Source organism: Lucilia sericata, unplaced genomic scaffold (genome assembly GCF_015586225.1).
Source record: "Lucilia sericata isolate MDLA Ls3-8-SP2 unplaced genomic scaffold, ASM1558622v1 Contig000112F_arrow, whole genome shotgun sequence".
NCBI classification, from domain to species: domain Eukaryota; kingdom Metazoa; phylum Arthropoda; class Insecta; order Diptera; family Calliphoridae; genus Lucilia; species Lucilia sericata.
In genome coordinates this window covers 597133-618195 of record NW_023994144.1, presented here as the reverse complement: position 1 = coordinate 618195, position 21063 = coordinate 597133, and the positions used below count along the sequence as shown (strand labels likewise).

Below are 21063 nucleotides of genomic sequence, written 5' to 3'. Positions count from 1 at the left end.
GCACTTTTACGCAATTGAAGATATATCTTGTTGATGACAGAGATCTAAGGACAGAGCAGGATCTTTACAAACTTGCCAAGAATAGGCGTAAATTTTTTAAAAATGTGACATTTTTGAATATGACCTCCGAGTCAAATACGCATTAAAAAATTTGTAAATTCGAACTTTGTATGATAATTATAAAATTTTTGCAAAATTCAAATTTCTTTGTATTTTTTACTAAAGACGCGATGCAAAAATTTTGTAATCATATCGCAAATAAACGAAAATGCTGTAAATTTAATTCTCTACAAATTTTGTTATGACTCCTAAATACGTAGGATGCACTAGAGGGCAGATATATCTTTGATCTCCAATATTTCATGCAATTAAGATAAGATTTTGGACAGACCATCAAGTTGATGGTCTGTGGTAATTTTTACTTTATTCGGCAATAAAACCTGGATCATTTTTCATTCTCCAACTGGTACTTTTTGAGTTTTCTATATTATTGAAATCGAAACATGAAACTAATAATAAAGGGACTTTTCGGTACTTTTTCGTTCTACTCAGGAACTTTTTTGAGTTTTCTTTACAATGAAACCTAGAAACATGAAATTAACCATGTAGAGCCCGTAGTAAATGAGAATCTATAAAAGGGGATATTTTGGTACTTTTTCGTCCTTCGACTGGTACTTTTTTAATTTTCTATAAAATTTAACCTAGAAACATGAAATTAAGCACGTAGAGCCCGGAGTAAATGAGAATCTATAAAAGGGGACTTTTTGGTACTTTTTCGTTCTTCAAAAGTAACTTTTTGAATTCCAGAAACATGAAATTATGCACGTAGAGACCGGAGTAAATGAGAATCTATTCTAATCTTTTTGGTACTTTTTCGTTCTTTGACTTTTGAGTTTTCTACAAAATTTGGACCTAGAAACACGAAATTAAGCACTTAGAGCCTAGAGTAAATGAGGATCTATAAAAAGGGACTTTTTGGAACTTTATTATACTTCGACTGGTACTTTTTGAGTTTTCTATAAAATTAAACCTAGAAACATAAAAATAAACATGTAGATCCGGGACTTTTTAGTACTTTTTCGTTCTTCGACTGATACTTTTTGAATTTTCTATAATCATGAAGCTAGAAACCGAAAATTAAGCATGTAGGGCCCTGAGTAAGTGATAAAATATAAAAGGAGGATTTTTGGTACTTTTCGTTCTTCAAAAGGTACTTTTTGAATTTTCTATAATATTGAATTAAGCAACTTTTCGTTCTTCAACTGGTACTATTTGCATTTTTTATTATAATGAAGCTAAAAACATAAAACAAAGCAATCAGGGACTTGAGTGAATCAAAATTTGAACTGCAGTATTTTCTGGTACTTTTTCGTTCTTTAACTGGCACTTTTTGAATTTTCTATAATATTGATCTTAGGAACATGAAATTAAATAAAAGAGGTTTTTCGACACTTTTTCGTACTTCATCTGGTACTTTTTGAGTTTTCTAAAATATTAAATATATAAACATAAAATTAAACACGCAGTATCCTGATTGAACGAAAATTTAAAAAAGATTACTTTCTGGTACTTTTTTGTTATTTTACTAATACTTTTCGAATTGTCTATAATAATGAACCTAAAAACATAAAATTATACACGCAGGAATTTTTGGTTGAAAATCAAACATGCATCATCCTGATTTAATTTAAATCTATAAAAAGGCACTGTCTGGTACTTTTTCGTTCTTCAACTGTTTTTTTTTTAATTGTCTGTAATATTGAGACTAGAATCATAAAATCAAACTTATATAAAAGAGGACTTTTTGATATTGCAGATATGTATGTACAGTGTCTCTCATAAGTATTCGAATTTAGGTAAACTATGAAAAGAAACCAAATTTAATAATATATTTTGTGTGCAATAAAATAAATTAATTTGTTATATTGTCTAGACAGTCCTTAGGTTTGATATCACGCTTTTTAAAACTTGAAAAATTTACATTTACTTAAATTAAATTAGCTTTTTTTAAAAAAGTCCATAAAATTGTCTCACAAAAGTATACGAATTTTTCCTGTATTTCATATTTGAGCATATTATACGAAACACAAATTTTAGAATCGAATGGTTTTTATGCTTTAAATTGTTTTAAGGGGTTACTATCAACCGAAATGATATATTTTTGGCCCATTTGGTCCACAATTTTTGGGGATTTGTACCCTCTTTTTATGTAATATCATTAAAATGGCGATTTTTGGCAATATTTGTAGTATTTTCTCTTTTTTTCCAGAGATAAAACCAAAATTTGATATTGGAATTTAATAGACCCCTTGGAGTATCTAAAAATAGTATTTTTTGTTACAAGAATCTGTATTTAAACGATCCAAGATATATTATTGATATCATTATTCTGTCGCTAATTCAATATATTGGAACTTAAGTCCATTTTCATAATACTAGGGTCAAAAATTTTCGGGGAAGTTTTCTTGTATATATTCTTTTAGATATCAGCTTTTATATATTTTAAGTTTTCAATGTATTGTGGAAGTGTACAACTCCAAAACATGCCTCGAAGAAACACCATTCAATATGGTAGTATCATTATTTTTATATACCAATGACCTCCAGGCTGCATGCCACTATATCAGTATGGTCTAACTCAAAAATATCAATATCTCTTTAAATATTGATTTCTATGATCAAAATAAACCCAAAATTTTGGACTTACAGTGTTATTGTAATGGGCAACATAAGGTGAAAGTTACGAATTGTAAAAACTGAAATCTACTGTATAGGATGACGTTTTGTAAAGACATTTTTTGGAATTGTATGCCGATATAATGTATTGAAAATTTAAAATATATTAGTGCTAATATGTACATGAATGTATACTAGCCAACTTTGTCGGAAAATATCGACCCTAGTGGTACAAAAAGGGACTTAAGATCCATACAATTCAATTAGAAACAGAAGAACGATACTAAAAATACATCTTGGAACATTTAAGTACAGATCCATATAACAAAAATTATTATTTTTAGATGCCTCAAGGGGTCTATTAAATCCCAATATTAAAGTTTGGGTTTATTTCTGGAAAAAAGGAAAAAAATTGCAAATATGGTCAAAAATCGCCATTTTAATGATATTACATGAAAAGATGGTACAAATGCTCCAAAATTGTGGAACAAATGGGCCAAAAATATATAATTTCCGTCGATAGTAACCCCTTAACACAATTTTATGCAAAACAACACTCGATTATAATTTTTTTGTTTCGTATAATATGATCATATATGAAATACAGGAAAAATTCGAATACTTTTTTGAGGCAATTTTATGGACTTTTTTTAAAAAAAGCAAATCAATTGAGGTAAATGTAATTTTTCCAAATTTTAAAGAGTGTGATATTATACCATAGGACTCTCTAGACAATATAACAAATTTAATTATTCATTTCACACACAAAAAATATTATTAAATTATGTTTCTTTTCAAAGTACAACCAAATTCGAATACTTATGTGAGACACTGTATATGTATATACATTTACGATTCCATTACGATGAGGGTAGCGAAGCACACTGGTAGTATTATAATAAAACCATGCCATTACATTAAATACATATGTATGTATGTATGTATATTCGTATTAACGAATCACATAAACACTCTCATTACTTACTGAGTATTGTCTAACACTCTCTATTTTCAAATATACTATTCATTTCACAGTATTTGAATAAATTCAAATGTTTTAATTTATTATTTAAGTCACTCATGCAGGCCTCTAATATTCAGTGGCGAGCAAATCTGGGTACATGTTTAGCAAATAAAACTTAAAAATGCAATAAAACTCATTAAATAAAAGAAAAACAGATTAATTAAATTTAAACGTGCAAAAATTGATACATTGGCTTTTTTAATAAAATTGGCTAAAACATGAGATAAAGTTTCAATATTCGCGAATTTTAATTAAATATAATTAATTAAATTTAAACGTGCAAAAATTGATACATTGGCCTTTTAATAAAATTGGCTAAAACATGAGATAAAGTTTCAATATTCGCGAATTTTCTATTGTTTTCTTTTCTTATTCTTCTGTTGCTTATTTTAAATCAAATATCTAATTTTTTTTTAATATTTTCTGGATTTTATTAGGTTTTTATAATATAACTTGATTGATATGTATCCAGATATGCTCCCCACTGTATATCCCTTATAACATCCAGTATAGAAAACTTAATTTTTATAACCTTCACCTTCATGAGAGTTTGTAATTTCTATAATATGGGCAAAAATCCAAGACAACCTCTGAAAATTTCATCAAAAATTTATATTTTTATTCATGCTCACACAGAAACTCTAAACCAACAACAACAAAACACATACATAATCACGATACGGGGACTTTTTGGTACTTTTTCGTTCTACAAAAGATACTTTTTGAATTTTCTATAATATTGAACCTAGGGACATTAAATTAATTATGTAGAGCCCGGATTAGCTGAGAACCTATAAATTGGACTTTTTTGTTCCCCAAAAGGTACTTTTTAAATTTTCTATAATATTAAACATAGAAACATAAAATTAAGTATTTATAGTGACAACATGTAAAAAGGTACTTCTTGGTACTTTTTCGTTCCCCAAAAGGTACTTTTTGAATTTTATATAATATTAAACCTAGAAACATGAAATTAAGTATTTATAATTTGTTCTATGAATGGTACACTCTTTGGTTTTTGGCGATCGTATGTTTTCAAGAGATGAAAAATTAGGATAATTTATACATCGAGCCCTTTTTGCAAAATGGACGTAAGCGACATGATTTTCGATTTTCGTTTCTTTATAGAAATCGATAATTTAGGACCATTAGCATCATCTCTGAAAATTTCGTTGCCAATCGTTTCAACTTTACAAGAAAAAGAAAAAAGTCGTAAGTACACATATTTTCTGTTTATGAATTTTGTAACAGCAAGGTGTCGGTTACGTCTAAATTTTCTTTTAAAATATATTAAATTTATAGAGAAATTTTCAACAAATTAAAGTATTAAAATTGTTTGTGAATGAAATGCTACATATCTGTGTATAATTGTTATAAATTCTTGTAATTATCACTATGCCATTGCAACTTATGTGCAGAAATTTATAATTTTCTATAACTTTTTATGAATTTAGTTCATTTTAATTACTAATTACATTGCATTTATATTATTATCATTTAACCATTTATTATATTTGCTTGTAAATTTGTGGATTTCGGATGGCAGACCTGTAAATGGACTCTTAATGAATCGATACTACCAGATTTTACTTATTTATTCGATATATGGCGAATTGTACCATGTATGGATATTATATGGATATCTGGGTGATTTTCAGAATACGGCCTTTAACGAGAGATTTGGTCAATTGTGGACTAAGGTCTTAAGAATTTAAACGCGTGATTAGTTTTGAAAACAAATAATTTTTGTAGAATTTTATCATACTTTCTTAATTTCTGAATGATTTATTAACTGTAAACTTATTTTCTGCATGAGAGGCATATGAACCCATCTTAAAACATCATCATACATCGTTGCTATACTGATATTTTAAGTCAGCTATGGTCATTAAGTCATTTTCTTAAAGGATCCATATATGGAGGCAAGGGTCAAATATTGCCTGACATCTGTCATACTTCCCAACATAATTTAAAGGTATATAAAACTGACTTCTGCAAAATTTTATAGCGATGCTACATAAACAACATATTTTATAATGTTTTAACTATATACCGGGGAGCACTTGTATGGGGGCTAAGTGAAATCATGAACAAATATTGCCCATTTTTAACACCAAAGAATATTTGTCATCAATGAGCATTTTTGGAAAATTTCATCACTCTAGCTCCTAACGTTCGGAACCTATCCGGTTTTCAACAAACAGACTGATATACGGACATCGCTAGATGATCCTCAAATCTTATAAAAAAAATTTTATTACACTCATAAATTTCAGATATATACAAATTATATAAAGATATACACAAAAAAATTATTTTTTAGACAGAGAATTTAGACGTAACCGCCTTAACATTGTTTGTATTATAAAAATTTGTCTCGGATATAGCGTAAATATAAAATCGAAACAAACTGCATCCTATATTTTAGATGTAATAATATTTATTAACGGAGTTTTGGAGAAATGATTGCCCCTATTATGGTTTACAACTCAACTCTTCTTTAGTTGAAATTTTGCTCTTTGGTATTATCGATAACAACTTAAAATTTAAAGTTGAAATTTATTACAACTTTTTTGAAAAAAATTACAACTTATCAAAAGCAGTTGTAACAAATTACAACTCAATTGTTTAGAATAAATTTTTAAAATAAAACAAAGTAAAGTTTTTTTTTAAACATTTTTTTTAAATTTCATTAATCACTGATTTCAAGCGAATTTACAATAAAAAGATGTTCAATACATTTGTCATTTACGAAAAACAGAAATTCATAAACTTTTCACTTAATTTTATGACAAAAAAGCACTTTTTAGGTTGGCAACATCAACACAATTACAACTGAAATTGGTTGTAATTCATAATACCAAATATAAGTTGAGTTGTTCTAAAGTTGAGTTGTTTCAATTTCAACTCAACTGAGTTGAGTTGTAAACCATAATAGGGGCAGATATGTCCTACTTCGAAAATAATTAAAAAAATGCTTTCCTGTAAAATTTAGTTTTTGTCGGTTACGTCTTCTGTGCGAAAAGGGCTCGATATGTATACATATATGTTTTACAAAATTTCGTGTACTTATATATGTATAGGGCTTCAATAGCTCTATAATAGGTAGAAAGAAGAAATTGAAAGAACTTAATGCCCCTATGATTAAAGTAGTTAAAATGCGTGAAGTGATGTGACAGAAATAGAAGTGGCTTTTTTCTTTTTTGAAAAAAAAAGAAAAAAAAAATGGAAAAATCTGCGAGTTTCACATGTTGACAAAATGTAGCTACAGGGGGTGTGGCACCTCCGATATAAACAAATCTTAAATTAGTATATCTGAAAAAGTATAACAGATAGAGTCCTCAAATGAATATTTAGGACAAAAATTGGAGGACTAGCATGGGGCATGGCACCTACCATAGGAATTATAAACTAAAACTCGTTTATCTTTGAAACTATTGGAGTTAAAATCTTTAAATTTTGAACGAAAATCTTTAACATCCTTGTATATTGATTTTTGGGTAGCAAAGCACACAGGGTATAGCTAGCTACTAAATAATTTCTGATAAAAAACTAAATTTTGTTAATTCAATCTGTAGTCTGGAAACAGTTTTGATAATCACTCTAGCATATTATTAAAAATAGGTTCACACACATATATTTTTATGTTTATATTACGTCTTAATTTAGTATGTTATTTTCTTCATAATATGCGTTTTCCAGTTCTTTTTATTTCTGTATAATTTATTTTTAAGTTATAAACATTTTCTGTTTTTCCAGGGACCACTAATTCCTGCGGCATTTACAAATGGTTACCATTAAGTGGAGGCACCGACCGCAACAAATAAAACCAGTTAAGCAGCGGCAACAACCAACACAAAAAATATGTTAAAAAAATATATAAAAAACAACAACATCAGTTTTAAAAATATAAATATAAATATAAATGTTGCAATATGAAGAATAACAAAAAACCAAACCAATTACACCAAATACATATTTACATCAACTCTACTATATATATATATAAAATTAAAAAAAACAAAAAATATATACATAATTATATATATACAAAACTATATACTAAACATTTGCATATATACAAGCAAAAATTTAAAATATAAAAAATCCAAAAAAAAAAAAGTTTTTTAAACAAAAAAATTTTTAAACCATCATTAAAAAAACTACATCAACATTTTATAGAATTATGGAGGATAAAAAAAAAAATATTTAAACTCAGAGATGGATAAATCAACAAAGGAAGCCATCGCTACAACAAATAGACGAACAAAACTACAACTACACGTATACAATTTGAAAAAAAAATATAATTTAACAAATCATTTAATATTGTATGATTATTACAATTACGATTATTTTATTATTATTGCATTATTATTAAATGAATGCTATAATTTTTAATTTTTTGTAATAAATAATGTGAGCCAAAATAAATGTAAAAACAACAACACTGATGATGGTGAATGAGATAATTGTAATTGTAAATGATACAGAAATCAACAACAGCCACAAAAATTAAAACAAATAAATCCCCTTAATAAAAATTAGTAATTTAAGCTCGACAAAAATTATATAATATAGCAAATTATATTATTAAATAATGAACAACAAAAAGCCCCTACCCTATTTTTATCCCCCCTCCTAATCTTCCCTCAACATTTTAGTAAAAAAAAATATTAAAAACTATATAAAATATATACATAATATGTATTTTTTTAAATATACATCCTCCTAAAAAATTAATAAATAAATTATAAAAAAAGTAAACAAATTAAAACAAAGTTGATACGTTTTAATACCGCAGGATATAAAAACAAACACATTGTACTTGTTAACTGAACACTTTTGAAATGTGAGCAATGAAATCTTTTTTAAAACAATATAAAATTTTACACAGATACAAATATACACACACACCCACATACATACTCATGTTAAAAATTTGTATCTATAACATACATATTTCTAAAAAAAATAATTAACACCTAAAAGAAACTACATATTATGACAACAACAAAAATTCCATTAAAAGCTCTTTATATATGTATGTACCTGTGGTAAATAAATGAAACAATACAAGAACAACTTAAATTTCAAAAATATATATGATTCACGAAAGGCATGGAAAATCGAAATTCTAAAATAGTACTGAACCCCAACATAAAAGTATTTTTTAAACACTTTCCCAAAAACATTTTTATTAAAAAATAAACAAATTGGCTTTGGTGACTTTTGACAATACGTCACGAAAGTGAAGTGACTACTAATCCTAATGATTTTTCCTATATTTACTCTTAATTGACATCCGTTAAATGTCAAAATTTTGCTGGCCGTATTTTGGAATGTTACCGTAAAGATTTTATATTTCCATGATAAGGGCTAAACTAAATGATAGAGCATCAGACTAAATTCCCTAGTATACATCACGAGATACAATCTTATCATCGTAATGATAATACACTAAAATTGTCCCCATTTTATGCATTGATGATCCCCAGTTAACAATTTGCAAACCAAATGTATACGCATATATGTACATATGTACGTTGGGGTGGCCTCGTTTGTATATGGTGTCAATGTTCCCAACTAAAATTAAAGTTTAATTGATTCTAAGATACCGTCAATATTTGTTGAGCTGGATCAAAGGATAAGAAGGTCCTTTGAGGTTTATTTTTTATTTTTTTTTACATTACATCCAAAGCAAAGATCGCAAGATACAATATTGGTACCATAAAAAAGGTCCTTGAGAGACGCTTCCAAAATTTTTGTGTATCAACAAAAGTAATCGAAATTTTATAATTATTCGGAAAATTTTCACATTTTTTACATTTTAACACAGATGAATTTAATAAATTTCGTTGAAATTAATACATACATAATAATCCTCAATAAAATTTGCCGAAACGATTTCTCCATTTTTAAAAATTCAATCTAGATCGAATTTTATTTGAATTTATCAAAACCTATGTACGCTACCAAAACATTGCTAATAATGTAAACAACAATATACAAACCGTTATTAACAAAGCAAGCATAACAGCTCCCCAAAAATTGACGTCAGGACAAATATTTTGAGAAATGCATAGATTTCATCGGTTTTAACAAATGTATAAACAGTTCAATGGATCTGGATCTGTCAGTGATAATAATACTCATCTAAAAATAAACGACTTACACACTTTTCCGTGAACTAAAAACAAATCAGCTGTTTGATCACGAAAAGTAGAAACTAACTGAGCCTTTAGTGACCCTATTACTGGCTACAACTCAGTTAATTGAATTAAAATATTTATTTTGTATTAACTAATTCCAGTTGAAATTTATGTTGCCGGAAGTACAACTTGCTCCCTTATTTGAATAAGTTGAGCTATACATACTTTTCCTCCAGTGAATTTTAATACATATTTTCGTTGCTCCGTTTGTTGGTAAGTGTTTTCTTCAAATTTAATTCAAGACAATTTAAAAATGCTTTCCTTGCCGACTTCCCATTTTTTTTTTTCTAATAATTTATTTCAAATAAATGAGTTATAATTTTGTTGACAAACAAATTTTAAAAAATTAACTGTTTATTCTCTTAATTGTTAAATTCGTATTTCATGTCCTTATTTGTAATTTAACTAGCAATTACGAACATAGCAAAGTTGAAAGTTGTCGATAATTCCAAATACTTACACACATAAGGGGGATTTCATGAAACCGATGTCTTCCGATCGATATGAGATTTGCACAAACGTTAGTCCTATTGCATAGTAGAACTCTCTTAGTTACAGTGGGTAAAAGTTTGACATTTTTGCCGAACATGTGATCCTCTCATCTATGTAGCTTATTATCTGTTGTTCTTAGCAAAATTTATTCCAAGTAGTTTAGATAGCTATTAAGTTTTTTAATTCATTTTATTTTTGAAATTTGTGTCTAAACTACTGTACAATAGAACTACCAGTGATACAATTTCATACCGATCGGAAGACATCAATTTCAAAAGTTGGGTCACTCGGCATGTAATCTCTCATATGTAAAAATTTCAACTAGAGTAGTTGCTGAAATTGTACTTTGTTCATTTGCAACATTTTTGTTCACGAGCAATATAATGTAGAAGCTTCAAAAAATAAAAAATATAATTATACCTTTACATCAATATTAGGTAAGCTGGATCAAAGGAAAAAAAATATCCATTTTGGATGTTTTTGCGAATTTTTCCATATTTCTTGCAAAGACAATATACGAAATTTTGGTATTTATATGAAAGGTTTTAAAAGGCGATTTCAATGTCTTATAAGACATTAATGTGCGATTACAAAAGTATTAAACATTTTTGGATTTTTCGGAAAAATTTATAGATTTTCAAATTTTTACATAGAATTTTTTAATGTAGATAATTGAAATTATTAGATATTAAATATCATACAATTTCTCCGAAATGATTTTTTTAGTTTTTCAAAATTCCATCTACATAGTTAATATTTTATTTTAATTTTTCAAAACTGATTTTTTACATTATAGAACCATAATTTGTAATGAACGTTGCTTTAAAAAAACTCAAATAGAGTGTGATGTAGATTGAATTTCGGAAAGCGCCTCTCAAAGACCTTTCATTTGATATCAATATTCCATATCATTCCTTTACGTGAAACATAAAGAATTAGAAAAACCGCAAAAAAGAACCTTTTTATCCTTTGATCCAGCTCACCAAATATTGACCCCAGTACAAATATTTTGAGAAATGGTATCTTAGATTGAACGAAGCTTTAATTTTCGGTGAGAACATCAGTACCTTATTTTTTTCTCCATAGAAACGGGCCCACCCTAATATATATGAAAGGAGAAATTGGTTTCGAAAAATTTACAGAAGAAACTGTTTCGGTGAAATTATATGAGAAATTATATATGGGGCATTTCAACAATTTTCGAATAGGTTTTGTAACTTACCCTTTCCGATTTTAATGAAGTTTGGTACACACATTCTTTGTATAAATACGAAGTTTAAAGTTCTCCAAAATTTGCTAAATTCATTACAGGTTAGATTTTATCAAGGTTCAATTTCATATTTTTTAAGATTTTTTACCAAGCATTAAATTTGACATCGTATATTTTCTAAACTATTGATCTGATTTTAATCATTTTAGCCCCTTGCATGTAGTTTGACAATATTTTATTTAAAATATTATAGTTTTAACATAAGAATAATGATATCAAAAAACGTCTTTAGTCAAGGAAATAAATCATAAATAAATTTATGTATAATTAAAAAAAAAAAAAAATAGCAGACAAATTATAAATTATGTACTTTTATAATCGCACATTAATTTTTGATATGACATTGAAAGTGTCTTGTAAATACCATTCATATTTAAACAAATTTGTGTATATTTTCTTTGCATAAAATATGGAAAAAGGTATAAAAACTCCAAAAAGGATCCAGCGCAACAAATATTGACGGCAGAACAAAAATTTTTAGAAATGGTATCTTAGAATAAACTAAATTTTTATTTTCGGTGGGAATATCAGAATATCAATTTTTATGGAAACTTATAATTAAAAATTTAAATGTTTCCAGTTTTTTAGAAGGTTTTTGCACCAGTAATGCTGCTATATTTATCTCAAATTCATATTCCTTAATCAGAACTTCCTTGGCTGAATAATTTGAGTTTTGAGTTAAACAGCATTAAATGTTTTATGAATTTTTAATATTGTTTAAATAACTTTCAAATAGGTCGTTGTATTTGAAAAATAAAACCTAACATATAAAGTAGTCTTAAATATGTTTCATATCTGATCTTAAACTATACAATATTAAACTTGAACCTGAACCTTCATTTATGTAAAGAATGTGTGCACCAAACATTTACAAAACGACCCAGACCAAATAATTACGTCACTAGATTTTGTTTATGCTTAATCGTATTAGAATGTCTCCATTTTATTGCTACAAAAATACTATATAAAGAGTGTTCATCGGTTATGATTATTATTTTTTATATATTTTCAATTCTTACACGAAATACACACTCACTGTGTGAATACACATTATATGAAGAAATAAAAATTGTTATTCTTAAATTAACTAAATTTTTAGAAAAGAATTTCGATTCTTTAAGGATTCACAAAAGAAATCAAGATTTGTTTTTAAAAGTTATGTTTCATTTAGCAAATAGTTAGGGAAATATGTTACTATTTATAAATACTTAAATTTTAAATGAAATAAAAAGCATATTGATAATATTCGTAAATATAAGGAAATACAAACCAACAAAAACAACCATAGTACATTGTACTGCTAAATAATTAATTACGTATGTATATTGTACTAATACATACATACATATAAACATTTATAATGACAGGAATACTTATACTTACATAAATATTTATATAATTAAGAAAAAAAATACATAGTAAAATGACGATGATAACAAAAATGAACAATTTAATCAAAATCTTTAAGTAATCAGTTTAAAAGCAAAACAAAAGAAAATTTAAATATTTTACATTTGGTTTTGTTATTTATGTAATAATTATCATGATTTGTATTACAATATGATTAAATTATCATTCTCTTTTAAAGAAACTAAAAGAAAAATGAAATTATCAAATTAAGTGAATTTATTAAAAAAAAAACACGAAAAAAGGCCAATTAATGTGCAATTTTTAGTTAAAAAATCAAGAAATAAAATAACTAAAGTCTTAAAATAAATCTTTAAACAAACATAAACTTTTTAAAATTTTGTCCCACTTGTTTAGTTTTAAACTAATTCATTTCAAACTTTTTGATTGAGAACTCCATAAACGATTTAACAACTCAAATTGCGTTTCACTTTTTCTTAAAAATATTTCTGTACAATTTGCAAATATCGGTAAAACCTGAGGCTTTTAAAGTTAAACTCTTCTTAAATTTATTTGAATTCCTACAACTTTTTAAAATGTTTAATTATCTTAAAGACAGTAGACGTCACACTAAGCCAAAGCTAAAGAATTGTTTTACAACATTAGACATCTACTTAATAAGTATCAGTGAGCAATATTTAGTACTAATTTTTTAAAGATTTTTGTACATATTAACCCTTAAATGCCTGAGGCTAATTTTATTTTTAGAATTTTTTTATTAAATACGAAGTTAAAAATTCGCCAAAATTTTAAAATTCATTACGGTTTAGATTTTATTGAGGTTCAAAGTTCACTTTTTTAAGATTTTTTTTTTTTCAAATAGCATTAAATTTAACATCGTATATTTTCTATACAATTTTAATCGTTTTGACACTAATGAAAGCCTTTTAGTTTGACCATGTTTTATTTAAAATATTATATTTTAACATAAGGATAATGAAAAAACCTGCTTTAGTCAAGGATATCTCAAAAAAGGTTATTTCCATTTTCTTTATTCCTTCGCCAAAAAAAACTTATAGTGTTCTCAGCAAAATATAAAAATTTCAGAATGGGGCAATGAGGGAATTTCAAGTAAATCAACTTTTAGTAAATAATCCACATCAGTTCTATATAAATTTGAAAATTTATAATTTTATTTCTTGATGAACTCAATAAAAGTCTAAAAAATTCGAAACAAAAAATAAATTGTTTATTAACAAAAACTTATAAATTTTGAAATTTGTATAGAAATGATGTGAGTCATTTTAATAAAAGCTGATTTTCTCGAGATCCCCACTCTGAATTTTTTATAGTTTGCTCATGACACTATAAGCTATATTTGGTGAAGGAATACTGAAAGTGGAAGATACTTTTTTGAAATATCCTTGACTTAAGGAACCTTTTTGATATAATTATCCTTATGTTAAAGCTATAATATTTTAAAACTAGTATGTTAAACTGCAAGACATAATCTTCAATCGGATAAATAGTTTAGAAAATATACCTTGTCCAATTTTATGCTTTTTGAAAAAAATCATAAAAAAATTTGAATTTTGAACCTCGATAAAATCAAAACTGTAACGAATTTGGAAATTTTAGAGAACTTTAAATTTCGTATGCATGTGAATAATGTATGTACCAAATTTCGTCGAAATCGGAGAAAGTCATGTTGAAAATCCCATTTTTTTTTCGAAATTTTATAAAATTACCCTGATGTAAATATAAAATTTTTCATTAGAAAGTATTTTTGAAGACCTTCTATAAAATGTCGATTTTATGTGTTAAAGAGTTAAATGCATATGCAGGCATGTACATAACATATACCCTCCCAGCATTTCGGCGGGACAGTCCCGAACTAACCACTTGACATACCACTTATGGTGGCTTATGTGTTAAAGGGTTAAATACATGTTAAATGCATATGCAGGTATGTACATAGCATATACCTTCCCAGCAGGACAGTCCCGAACTAACCACCCAGCTCTTTTACTATTTATTTTACTAGCTATTGGCGTGTCCTAGGGGAAAGTCAAGTATCCCCAAGTAGCTTGCCCAATGGACAGGTATTGAAGATGGGTTAAATAAAACTCTAAAAACTTATGAAAAATAAAAAACACTTTAAAAAATACTTTTATTTCTAGATTAAATAGATATTGAAATAAATATTTTTAATATTGCTGCTCATTTGTATCTTCAGTAAAATCGAACTTTTAAACTTTGGAATTCATTAATACACATAAATGACTCTGAAAGAATAGAATTTGTTATATTAAGGAAAGATTATTTTTTTCCGTAATCTGTGCTAAAGTTTTTTGTTTTAACTCGTCTTAAATAAATTCACTCTTCCAAATTGTAAATATTTCTTATTTAAATTTGACTTTTTTTAATTAAATTAAAAAACATTTTCTTATTTTAAAATTCACACAACAAATTTTTTCGCGAGAACTGTCTTAAACAACTTATTAAGTTGACTTTAATCAAATAACTTAAAAAGTGATGAAATAGTATAACTGTTAATTGTCTTTGCACTCAGACAAAACTGATCATGTTTTTTTCTTTTTCCCTTCACCTTCGATTCTTAAGTTTATTCAAGTACCCCCTCTCTCGTTTACTCGGGGACAGTTAAGTGACGACTGCCACTCTCTTGCTTACTTGGTGTACAGTAAAGTGGCGACTGTCTTCACTCTCGATTACGAAAAGTACATTCGTGAAGAATGACCAAAAAAATTCAAATAGGGTACAACCAGCTGGTTAGACTTTAGTGGAAAATAAGAATTGTGTTTCCAATAGATGTGTAAAATATCTACATTCTGAAGTACAATGGAAAAAAACAATGTTTTTTTGTCCCCTTACTCGTTTTGCTAGGGTACAATAAAGTGACGACTGTCTTCACTCTCGTTTACGAAAAGTACGTTGGTGACGAATAACCCAATATATAGAAAATAGGGTCAACCATATGGTTACACATTAGTGTAAATGACTGTCTGTTACGTATGCAATGACTCTTTGTCGAACTGCTGGGTTTATACGTATGTATGTAGTACTCGACTCGAGAAATACATAAATGAGGTACAGCACAGTTTTGTTAATAAAATGTAATAAAATGCAAAAAAATCGAAAAGAACATATCAAAAATTGCATTTTATCTATATTTTACGTAATTAGTTGAAATAATGTTAACGTTTTAGTAAATATTTTGTATATGAGAGAGTTCCCAAAACATTAAAAAAATAAAAAAAATTTATAAATAAACCTGTAAGAGTAGATAACATTTATTTCATCAAAATTTCAATAAAAAATTAAAAATACATATGTATTTATGCTATTTTTAAAGTCGCCCTTACTACGTAAATATGTATATACAGTGGTGAAAAAAGTAATAGAAATAAACTTATTTTGTGGTGAAAACTAAATTTTGTCAAAATGTACTCGTGAAACTGGTTTTATTAATTATTTTACCATTATTTTAATTGTCCATCAGGATACTTTAATATTTAAGCCCACTCTTAAGCAATTTAATTTTTTACTATTATATTTTTATATTAAGGCCCGTATTCAGAAAGAAGAATGTAAAACAATATTTAAAATTTTATATGAAAAACGGTAACAAAAACTGAGTAGTTTTCATACAAAATTTTAAAAAATACAAAAATACCGTTTAAGAAATCTTATGAAGCGTTGCTATTATTGTTCCAATGTCAATTTTCTTAAATACCAATAAAATACGATGGAGCAAAAAACCTATAAAACTCAAATAATATAAATCATAATGTAGAGTTAAATACGTTTTATTTCAGATATAAATCATTAAATTCTAACGGGGTAAAATTTATTTTTTATCACAAAATAAGGTGTATCTACTAAAGGCCTGCACAAGACAACAATTTGTTAAAAAAATGTCTTATACCTAAATTTGATGCTATGTTATGATGACGCGCATGACACTTTATTTAGTTAGCCCTTTAGTTTCTATAATTTTTGCACCACAAGGATCTTTACTATATCCTTTTTCTATTAAGTCCAAAAACGTAGTCAATGAATATTTTAAAATATAATTTCTCCAAGTTATATATAGTATTTGATGAGCTAGAGCAGGACATAAATATGATAAGATTTTAAAAAGTCAAATAAATATCCAAACATCTTTCATTATTTAATAATCCAACAATATTTAATGTTTATTAAAGTTATTTTGGATTTTAACAAAAGGTTTTTAATTAAACTTGTAAATAATCGTACATATTCATTGTACGTACACCCACACATCACATGTTGGCGGTCAAAGTTCACAAATTTCATAAATTTCCTATATTTTGGCTTAATGATATTTTTGCATATCACTACATTCGAGCTATAGTGCATTATTATACCCTACACTACTTAAGTGGGGATTTGTGGGATTTGTACTGATGTTTGTAACGCATAGAATTAATGGTTCTATAAATGAATACTCTTATACCCACCTTAAAGTATACCAATCGGCTCAGAATCATTCCCTGAGTCGTAAGAATAAATGATATTGACAATTTTCATATTTTGAAAAAAAAATTAGATAGGAAAATATTTCTACCAACTTTCAATGAAATCAGATTACTGCTTCAACTAGCTCTAATATAGACTACCGTGTTTAATTTGTTGACAATATTAGTGTATACTAATATGGCTAAATAATATATAAAGCTGACATCTGATTTTAAATAAAATTTTGTGAGAATATTACTCTAAGCATGTGGATTGTGGCCATCAATTTTTTTTTAAATTTAATTCAGAACAATGACCTATGATACTATTTTAAAAATATATATGGGTCCTCTAGAGATTCTCAGATTCTTACGTATAACAATGTATAAACATATATTAACAGCTTATGAATAAAGTAAAAATTGTGACAAGTTTCATATCAGTTGAATCAATATTAAGATTTGAAAATATTAGTGCAATGGAAAAATAATACACTATAGCTGGAAAACAAATAATGATATGAGAAAATATTCTTCAACCAAAATGTAGGAAATTCAATTCTCTTAATTGAAACCTTTGAACCCCAATATCTCGCTCAGCGCATATGATATGAGCCAATTTTCATTTAGCTATCTTAAATTTCCCAAATTGATCATTTTTTTTGCCTAATTTTCCTTTTTAAAAATGAAGTAAAGCTGTAAGTGTCTATTTGCAATAGCAACCGAACCTCAGTTGAGTTGTCATTTACCAATGATATTACTGATGCCAACTAGCAACCGACAGCTGCAAATTTCAGTTGCCAAATTGGCAACTATTTTGTCAAAATGACCACAAAAGACACAATATCGATAACTTTTTAGGAACTAACGAAAGTTGCCATTCATAATACCAAGTTTTATGTCAGTTACGTTGACTGCTGTAACTGCAACTGAAGTTTGGTTGCTGTCCATAATCGACCCATTAGATTGGAATATCGAATTTTTTGTTAAATAAAACAATGTGTGTTTTTTGTGAAAATTTCCATTGTATAGACTTTGAAATGAAAAAAGAATATTTAGTTATTAATATCATAACGAACAAATACTAATGTAAACCACACAAAAATCCAACTTGATTCCTGAAATTTTGCCAAATTTTTTTCTACACTGCTGATATGAAAAAATTTCTTTTAGAAAAAATAAATAAATAAAGAACCAAAAAACAAAAATACCGAACATAACCAAAATGTTAAAAGTTTGCAAAACACCAATTTTTAAAAACAAATAAACAAAAAAAAATAAACCAAATATAAACAAATATAATTAACAATTAAAACTAAATAAAATAAATAAATTAAACAGAAATCAAATATTTAAAAACAAAATATAAAATGATTAATATATTAATAAGAAACGTATATTTACGTACATATATAAATACATACATGTATTGAAAAACAAACATTAACACAATCTTGTAAAAATTAAGTACTAGTTTTAGTTAGTAAAAAGAATGGGAAAACAAACTGCAATTTAAAGAGCAGGAACTTTAAAACAAAAACAAAAATGTCGTCGAAAAAAGCTAAACGATTTCAATGGTTAGATAGAAGTTTTTCGGATTAAAAGATTCGTTTTTCTTTTTCAAACAGAATCTTTTAACAAAATTAAATTAAACATTTTATGAAAATTATAAATGAATATTAAAGAATATTAGTTAGGGATATGGTTAAAAACTAACTCAATATAAAATAAACCACAAAAAAACAACGCTGCATTAAAAACTGTTAATAACCGCAATAACGGTGTTTGTCCAACAACAAAAAAAACAAATTGTTACTTTAAAAGAAAAACTAAATTAATTTGAAAAAATATTTATACATTTTGTTTGGCTTCTTCTAAATCAGTTTAATAGGAGAAGCTTAAATTTGACGAAAATTAAAAAAGAAGAAAACAAATTATTATTATGAAAAATATATTAATAAGTTAATATTAAATAAAATATTTATATATACATATATATACATACATATAAAATAAAACAAGAGAAAACCCTATAAACTAATATTAAATTATTACAATTAACACATAATTTAAATATAATAAAATAAAAATATATATTTTTAAGACATGTTCAAAAAGCAATAATTGAAAACAACAACAAAAAATATTATAAAATAATACTTATTATTTATAATCAAAATAACAAATATTTATATGTTGATGATAAAGATACCAAAATAAACTATTATACAATTATACAAGAATTAAAAATAAAATGTAATATTTACACTTAAAAGAAAAATTCTTGACAAAACTCTAAAAGTAACGACTGTCTAACTAGATTCACAACAAAAAACGCTTTAAAATTAATTTTTACAACAAAAGAAAACTTGTTTATGGCATTTACATTTCTACAATATTCGGCAAGGCTCCTTTGGAAACAGACATATTGGTCATACAGGGTTTTATTCAAATGAGTGTAACATTTCACCTATTGGTCCTAGCAAAAATTGTCCAAAGGAGTTCAGATAACTATTTCTTATTATTTAATAATTATTGATTTTGCATTACAAGCATCAGCACAATCGCATAATATTATATATAATTGAATTCGAAAAAAATGTTTCATTTGTCAAAACGATAAACTCTCGTAGATTAAGTAAACATTTTAATAAAATAGTAATTATAACGTTGTTTTACTCTTTGAAATAAGAAATGGAGAAAAATCATTTTGACAAGCATCCATTCATTCCACTTCTTGAGTTAAATGACTGAGATGCGTAAAACCACTTATTTCTTAATTTATTTATTCAAAAAAAAAGTATTCTAATTGCAATGAAGATGAAGTAAAAGATGAAATATTTTCTACACTCGGATTCATTTAAGATAAAAGAATTTGTTTTTATCTGGCAAACCAAAGGGGAAAAATCTCAAAAATGTAAGCCTCTCTATAGACAAGTTATTTTATTTTTTTATTTATTTTTTGTTAAAAAAGATATATATTATGTATAATGTATAATAAAAAATAAATACATACGTTTTTCTTCAAATAAAACGATTCTGTATTTACGATTGTTAATTTAACACAAAAAACAACAAGAACATTTGAAAATGCGTCCTTTAAAAAAAAAAAAACACAAGATCAATTTTAGTCAATTAACATCATAAAAATATAAAGCGTTTTTAATATATAAACCAAAGTACATAAATAAGAATCTTTTTAAGAAAATTGAAAATACATTATACTAAATATAATTGAAGTAAATAATTGTATGAAAAATTTAAAAATTAAAAAAAGAAAGCTTTAACTTTTTTGTGAAAAAGAAACATTTTTGAAAATTGTCAAGCTAGATCATTTAATGAATGAATATGCAAAGAAAACCAAACTATAAACAATTTTTAGAAAATATATTAAAACAAAAGATGATAAAGGTGATATAAAAATAAAACCTTCCAAAACACATTTATACACAACATACATACACCAAATAATAAAATATATTACAATTTTTAACGAGATTTAAAAAAAAAAAATATTTATATTTTTAATAAAAGTCAATTTAT

The 21063-nt window shown here is 26.2% G+C and overlaps 1 protein-coding gene across 3 annotated transcripts in view; it reads left to right on the top strand.

Moving 5' to 3' along the window:
- Positions 1-7808, top strand: part of LOC119600399 (RNA-binding protein Musashi homolog Rbp6) — a 96337-nt gene extending 88529 nt beyond the window's left edge. For 2 of the 3 annotated variants that reach the window (XM_037950591.1, XM_037950589.1), the window contains one exon: positions 7460-7680. In XM_037950591.1, coding sequence (XP_037806519.1) covers positions 7460-7501 — 42 coding nt within the window. In that variant the 3' untranslated portion in view covers positions 7502-7680. Of the gene's footprint in view, positions 1-7459 lie in introns of all 3 variants that reach the window. The other variant, XM_037950590.1, reaches the window with a different exon arrangement.
- The last annotated feature ends 13255 nt before the right edge of the window (positions 7809-21063 follow it).